The sequence below is a fragment of the Beta vulgaris genome, chromosome 5 (genome assembly GCF_026745355.1).
Source record: "Beta vulgaris subsp. vulgaris cultivar EL10 chromosome 5, EL10.2, whole genome shotgun sequence".
NCBI classification, from domain to species: Eukaryota; Viridiplantae; Streptophyta; class Magnoliopsida; order Caryophyllales; family Amaranthaceae; genus Beta; species Beta vulgaris.
Genome location: NC_079206.1, coordinates 38,175,937 through 38,183,586, shown reverse-complemented (window position 1 = coordinate 38,183,586; position 7,650 = coordinate 38,175,937). Strand labels below are relative to the sequence as shown.

The 7,650-nt window shown below is 36.3% G+C and overlaps 1 protein-coding gene across 1 annotated transcript; it reads left to right on the top strand.

Moving 5' to 3' along the window:
- Positions 1-905: 905 nt before the first annotated feature.
- LOC104893707 (V-type proton ATPase subunit c''2-like) lies at positions 906-5,719 on the top strand. Its single transcript, XM_010679842.1, has 3 exons — positions 906-1,055; positions 5,320-5,465; positions 5,548-5,719. The coding sequence occupies exons 1-3, from the start codon at positions 906-908 to the stop codon at positions 5,717-5,719; spliced, it is 468 nt and encodes a 155-aa protein (XP_010678144.1).
- The last annotated feature ends 1,931 nt before the right edge of the window (positions 5,720-7,650 follow it).

The window sequence follows — 7,650 nt, the reverse complement described above, 5'->3', positions numbered from 1 at the left end:
TATTATCAATTTAAAATTCACATAACTCCAACACATACAACAAACTAATATTCAATGCATGCTTCCATTGGGTCCTTATCACTCCAACCTAACCCATCCTTAAACGTCCAATCCCACTAGTGAATGCATGTATCATCTTTGATTCTAAATGAAATTCGGCAGCATTTCCCTTTAGTTTTCCAAGTACACGATAAAGATAATTGTTTATCTTATATGTACCCGGAGAACAAATTAGGGAAATGACTAACCGTATTTCACTTAGTATCAAAGAATCAACACACATTCACCACCTAAGTGATATGTGACGTTTAAGAACAGTCCCAAAACGGGGACTATTCAAGACTTACTCCTAATGAGTAAGTCTTGAACGGGTATCTAGGCAATATGATGTGCATAAAAACAATCGCATTCAAGCGATTCCAAGTATTCACCAAACAATAATCGCATTCAAGCGATTTTCAAGTTATCATCAAACAACAAGTACCAAACCATTCCTTAGATTTCCCTTCCCCTCCCATTGGTGAGTCTATCAATATAAAGGCATTGCATGCATATCACTTTAAACAAAGAATTGCAAAAGCATCACAATAACTTACGCATAAACAATCCCGTATAACATATTAGGGCATACAAAAACTAAAGCAAAATTATCACAAAATCAGTTTTTAATACTCAAATCTTATAACTAAGCATATATATACTTTATAGTAATCATTTTAAACTATAATTTAAGCCAAATTCTAAATTAAAACACTAATTAAGAAAAATTAAAAAAAAAACTAACCTAATATGATAAAAACCCTCGCCGGTGGGAGGAGAAGAGCCGGAGGTGGTACGAGAATCGCTGTCGAAGAAGTGGCGCAGGTGGAGAAGCGAGGAGAAACGAGGTGGGAGAAGAAGCTTCGATGGAGATGCGAATTGAGGAGAAACGGTGGTCTGCGCGAAACGGTGGAGAAGCGGTCGAAATAAACTCGCCGGTGGAGAAACCCAAGTCGCCGGAGATAAACTCGCTGGGGGAGAAGCGAAGACCCCAAGTCGCCGGAAAGTGTGAGAGAGTATGAGAGTATGTGAGAAGAGAGAGAGAGACTAAGAGAATGTATCGTGAAATATGTGAGAGAGAGTATGTGAGAACTGAGAACGAGGGCCCGTTATTTTTTTTTTTGCCAGCTAATATTGCTGCGGTTTCCACGTGGGACCGCTGCAATATATTAAAAAAAATATTTTTTTAATATATTGCTGTGGTCCTACGTGGAAACCGCAACAATATTAGTTGGCCTGGGCCCCACATTTTGTTCAAAATTAATCCGTTACACAATATTATTGCGGTTTTGGCGGGAACCGCAGCAATATTGTCAATTTCTATTTTTTCTTTTCTTTTTGCGTGTTATATTGCTGCGTATAGGTAAAACCGCAGCAATATTACCGCAGCAAATAGCATTAATTCTACTAGTGTGTGTTTCGATTATGAGTTAGAATTCTTGAATGCTCACTTTAGAACTATGTGTTTCATTTATGAGTTAGAATTCTTGAATGCTCACTTTAGAACTATGTGTTTCGATTATGAGTTAGAATTCTTGAATGCTCACTTTAGAATTTGAAACTCATGTAAATTTCGCAGGCGAATTTAGCTGTATAAAAGAAACCTAATATGTATGGAATATATTGTATCAGTTTTATTATTCTTTATTCTGTTTTTATAATTAATTTAAGTTGTAAGTAATTAATTTGTAATTTGAGTAAATTAGTAACTTATTAAGTTGTGTAATTAGTTTAAATTATTAATCTGATTTAAGTGGTGAATCTGGTTTAAGGATTGTAATTAAGGTGGGAAGTGAAGAAATCAGATTATTGTTATTTGTTGGAAGTATAACCTTGCTATGCGAAACTGATTTTGGATATTGGACATAAGACTTGATTAGACATATGACGTGAATGGATTTGGTAATGGTAGTAGACCATTACACGAACTAAAATCAGTTTGCTCACTAACATCGACTTCTAAAAGATGTTAAGCTCAATAGAATAGAAAAGAAAAAGAAGTTAGCTATCGTTTATATTTTGAATTACTAAGTCGTTATAGTTAGTTACGTATTAGTTGATAGTATTATCAAGGACGTAGCACTGATGTACTTAATCGTTTAGGTCCAAATTTCATAAGCGGCACGTTTGGTTAATATAGCGAAAATTCTCCGTTACAAGGTACGTACGCGTACCAGTTTAGTTGCAAGTACTAGTATCATGATTAGGTTGCGATTTATTGTATTGGAACCTAGAATCATGATAGGGAACGTTTTGTTTGTTGAGATTGTTGCATTGGAATGCGTAATTCTATCGTATAACATGAGCATTGTATTCATATTAATCTGATCCATAGTGTAACAAGAGTGTTACAAGAGAAAAGATTTGAGTATTGTAACTAAGAGAACATGTTAAATGATTCTATGTTATTGTGATATGAATGGACAGTATTAAAAATGAACTATGGCATACTAAGTTGACAGAACGAAACCGTATTTTCATTTCATCTAATAGACCAAGTTGGCTATTAAGGATTAAGTTGCCCGTATGATTCTAGTAAGATGACGGTGCCCGTTCGCTGCCAACTAAATAAAGAGTAAAGGATGTAACGTATTGTAGTATCATGCTTAGGACTGTTCACTATTGTTTTGTTTGTGTTTATATGCATTCAATGGTTCATTATGTACTCAGCATAGCTGATTGTGTGTTATTATGTATTGTTGACCTGTGATAACCATTGATGCTGCAATGGGGAGCAGACTAGGTGTACTGGTGCTGCTGCATGATATCGAGCATACGGGGGATAGTCATTAGTATTTGAACTTTAAAGCATTTTGATTAAGTACTATTAGATTTCCAAAGATTTGCGTAAGTGGTTTGTGGTTCAAATAAAAGGAGTCGTTGATGATTCTCGAGTTGTAGTTACACTTTTATTTCACTGCATTTCAGTTTTTGAGACAATGATTTGAGTTAACGTTTTTCTTATTATGCCTTGCGTTTCATCGCGGCGGTAACACTCCCAAAGTCGATGCGACGTAGTCGTAGACATGTATGGATTTTGGGGGTGTTACAAGAGGAGATGAATGCAGTTATTTCGTGATGAGTTACATGTTTCTAATCGTCCGCTTTCTCTTTGAGTCAAATGATTTGAATGAGGTATATATACGTTGTAAATTCGTTACTTGACTTACATAATTTTAAAGTTTATTAACTAAGTTAACATATTTATAGAATTTTCCTTCAAGCATTGAGCCATACTCCATAGATGATACGAACGAACTCAAAGACCTTTTTGCGCTACACTTTGTACGGCTCATTAAAGAACAAAGGGCCAAGTAAATTTTTAGTGATTGTAGTAATTGTACATTATTGGTTGAATTGGTTGATTATTGCAACATTGGTTGCTTGTTTGAGATGGTTTGAGATGAATTGAAACATGTTTTTTTTAGATATATAACTTTTTCCCAACGATTTCTTGGGATATCCAAATTACAAAGGAGACTCTGCCGAAAATTTAGCTCACAATTGTTAATATAATTTTTTGTTTAGTTTTTGAATCATGAGGTTTAGAAATATGGAAACATACCAACAAAAAAAGCTAGAAAAAACGAAAAAAAAAGAAAGACCAACATCTGCGTCACACATGGCACTGGGTGCGATGCATAAAGCAGACAATTTGCGTCGCACGTAGCTGAGGGTGCGACGCAGATGCCTGATTTATGTCGCACATTAGGCTATGTGCGACGCACATTACCTTTGCAACATTTGTGGGGGCTGGGGAGAGGATGTGCGTCGAACATAGCATGGGGTGCGACGCAAATCATGAATTTGCATCGCACTCTTGGCTATGTGCGACATAAATCAACCTTGGGGCTGGGGTGATAATTTGCGTCGAACATGGCTTAGTATGCGACGCAAATCCTCTCTGCTTTGTTTGGCTCAAAGAGCCAGCTGCGTCGCATCGTATACTACGTGCGACGCAAATAGCTAAAAGATCTGCATCGTTTTCGAATACGACACAGATCTATTATAGGTCATATGCGTCGAGACCTGTGTCGTCGGATGCGAGTCCGACGCAAATAGGGGTCCCAGGTCCGACGCAAATCGACTACCTTTCTCTACTGGTACTTCATCCGTTTATTTTTACTCACTACACTTCTCATTTCACGGACTCCTAGGCAATTTTTGGGGAAGAGAGAGGTAGAGAGTAAAAAGAAAAGGGACCCATGTGGGAGGAGAGAGATAGAGAGAGTTTATTGCCCAAAAAAGAAGTGTAGCAAGTAATGTGAAACTTCCCATAATGCAAAGTGTAGCGATGTAAAAAGAAACGGAGGAAGTATATGTTATTGACGGTTTGTAATCCGTCATTGATTTGAAATGGTTCGTAGACTTAACGGTTTGTGTTTCGTTATTTATGGTTTGTTTTCCGTCATTGATTGGAAATGGTCTGTATACCTAAAGGTTTGTGTTTTGTTATGAAGCCCCCAAGCACATTGAAGAGGCTTGTGCACATGACACATTTGCTCAAAAGCGAGAGATATAACTTAAAAGACGAGAGATACAACTTACAAAAGTTCGTTCGCTAAAAAGTGAGAGATATAACTTAAGAAAAGTTCATTCGCTAAAAAGCGAGAAATATAACTTACGAAATGTTCGTTATCTAAAAAGCGAGAAATATAACTTACGAAAAGTTCGTTCGCTAAAAAGCGAGAAATATAACTTACAAAAGTTCGTTCGCTAAAAACCGAGAAATATAACTTACGAGAAGTTCGTTCGCTAAACAGTCAGAAATATAACTAACGAAATGTCCCTTCGCTAAAAAGCGAGAAATATAACTTAGGAAAAGTTCATTCGCTAAAAAGCGAGAAATATAACTTACAAAAAGTTCATTCGCTAAAAAGCGAGAAATATAACTTGAAATTCGTTGGTTTGTCGCGCGTAATGTTGTAATGAACATTTGTTCAGATAGAGTTGAAAGTGTGGGTCCCACATGGGTAAGAACCCCCCCAAAAGAGTTTTGTAGAGGCTTATGCGCAGGGCGCAGAAGCCCCTGCACTTGGCGAAGCATATTCCGCTGGACGCAATTTGCTACATGTGGCACATCACTGTTTTTCTCCAAGACCTGCCTCCTCGCTGGTGCTTTCCTTCTTACCAACAACTGTTCTACTTCCACTTCATTGTCTTGCAGTTGATTTCATTTACTCATCTATTGCTGCCTCCCTGATTTGAATCTCATGTGAATCTTGCACAACTTAAAATAAATGTTATTTTTCCCTTCAGTGCAGTCTTTTTTTGAAGCAGTGGTGTTATAGGGCTCCGGCTATCATCCTGCAAACAAAGCTCGAGAGTGTCCCCTCATCGCAGATCTATGAGCCTGAGTCTCTTCGAGCTGGATATGCAATCTTTGCATCCAGAATCATAGTGGGGTTTGCAAACCTTGTTTGCGGGTAAGTGCTCATATTATTTAAACTTGAATCTAGCATCTGAATGTTTCGTTTTCAATTCATCACTTCATATGTAACACTACAGGCTGTGTGTGGGTATCATAGGAAGCAGTTGCGCACTATCTGATGCTCAAAACTCGTCACTGTTTGTGAAGGTTCTTGTGATTGAGATTTTCGGCAGTGCACTTGGGTTGTTTAGCGTGATTATTGGCATCATCATGTCTGCTCAAGCAACTTGGCCATCAACGGCTGCATAATATGCAGAACGGTAAATTTCCTTCCTCCTCATTTTAGCAGCTGAAATGCATGTCATGTAGTGAAATTGCTTACATTGCTTCTTGTACATCTGAATCCTTTTCTATTTTTATACCACCGAAATAAAGCCATGGGGGGTGTGGTATTAGGAGGAGAGATAAAGATTGTTGGTAAAGTTACAGATTTACCCTTAATAAAAATATAATAATGAGGGAAAGAAGAAAATTATTAGTAAGGGTACTTACGTAACTTTACAACTTATCCCAATCTAATTCTCACCCTCTACCAAAAAAACCACCTAACACTTAATTTTTTTAAAAAACACCACCATTTGACGGAAAAGTGGATAAAAGTTGACAGGGCCCACTTTTAACCCATGAAAGATGAAACGAGAAGACCAAAACACCCATTAGCATTGAAACACTGACCCACCCTACTTCCTTACCTGCCAATTTCAGCCAAAGTCTTCTATTTTCATCCGAAATTCAATGTTACTGTAGCTTCAATCTAATAAATTAATTCATCATTTCATTATCTCTCCTACATTGAAATCTTTCTATTTCTTACAAATCCTATGGTGTTGAATTAAAGTTGCTAGCATTTTTTTTGCTTTCACTGCTTTGGTAATTACGGCAATATGGACAAAAAAAGATACTCCGCAATAATGGAAGACAATTTACATTTGAACAACTAGCAGCTAATAAAATTTGAATTTAGCATTCAAGTATGAGCCATCGAAACCAAACAACTACAGCGAAAACAGTAATTCTGCCAAAATTCCGGCAGCATCTCCCCAAAATTGGACTACCAAGTGATCGAGCATCCATAACAAAACAATATCATCAAACCAACAAAGCAATGTCATCAAACCAAGGGTTGATTCTACAACAACTAGTCAATTATACCAAGGTACCACCCCACAATTTCACAAAACAATAAACCAAAACCAAATCAAAACCTGAAAGTGGTTCTCCACAACTCAACCAAATTCCTTCTAAATTCACAATTTCAATGCCACAAGACTGCTTCATACTTACAAACTAAAACAATTCGTTCCAATCAAAACACTACTATGGCAGAATGCTAACAATGCTTGAAGAACAACTGCAATTACCAAGAAATGTTAAAAACCCTATTAAAAACTGTTAAAATGCTTCACCTAACAACAATATTATAACCTTTTGCTTTTATGAATTTGAACCCTTATATTGGTAGTGGGTTGAAGTGGTTTGTTTTGAGAAGATGCAAGTTAGATCTTGGCCTTGTAATATCACAATAGAAATGACAAAGAAAAGATGAGTGAAGCTAAATGATTATCTGATTCATTGGAACATACCAACTCCTATATTTATCTTCCTCAAGAAATTTATTTGTTCTATTTGGGTGAATAATTAACAAGCATGTGGAATAGAAGATGTAGCAGAGAAAAAAAAAAGATTTTGGCTTATAAATGAATAAATATATGCAGATATGTCTTGCTCATTGTTCACTCCTGCTTGCAATGAAGCCATTCGTGATGATGAAAGTATAACTACCTCAAAATCTGCAAAAAATGCACTACCTCACAAAAAGTGCAGTATAAAAAGTTTTCTTAAACATAACATAAAGAATGCAGCTATATTGCTATTGTCTATCTCGCTCACTGCTACTTACGATGATGCTATCCATGATAATTAATAAATAACTACATGAAAATCAGCACATTTTTATTAATGACATGTAAACTCCAACATATAAGAGGTTGAAAAATTATCATTCATAAGGTAAGGTATAGTAAAAAAATGTTTACCTCATTTCTTAAAAGATTTTTATCATATCTTCCCTGAGCTTTTTTTCACGTTTAATGGCTTCTATATTTGTTCTAGAAATTATAGCTTTAAGTTCATCATCTGATGTTACAAGCTCTTCATTGGACGTTCTAAGCGCCTCATTA

What these genes read in the sequence shown, in the direction of transcription:
- LOC104893707 (XM_010679842.1), top strand. Translation starts at nt 906, where the DNA reads ATGGAGATGCGAATTGAGGAGAAACGGTGGTCTGCGCGAAACGGTGGA. An exon ending in TCGCCGGAAAGTGTGAGAGA is followed by an intron (nt 1,056 to 5,319) that starts GTATGAGAGTAT and finishes TTTTTGAAGCAG; the next exon opens with TGGTGTTATAGGGCTCCGGC. An exon ending in TTTGCAAACCTTGTTTGCGG is followed by an intron (nt 5,466 to 5,547) that starts GTAAGTGCTCAT and finishes GTAACACTACAG; the next exon opens with GCTGTGTGTGGGTATCATAG.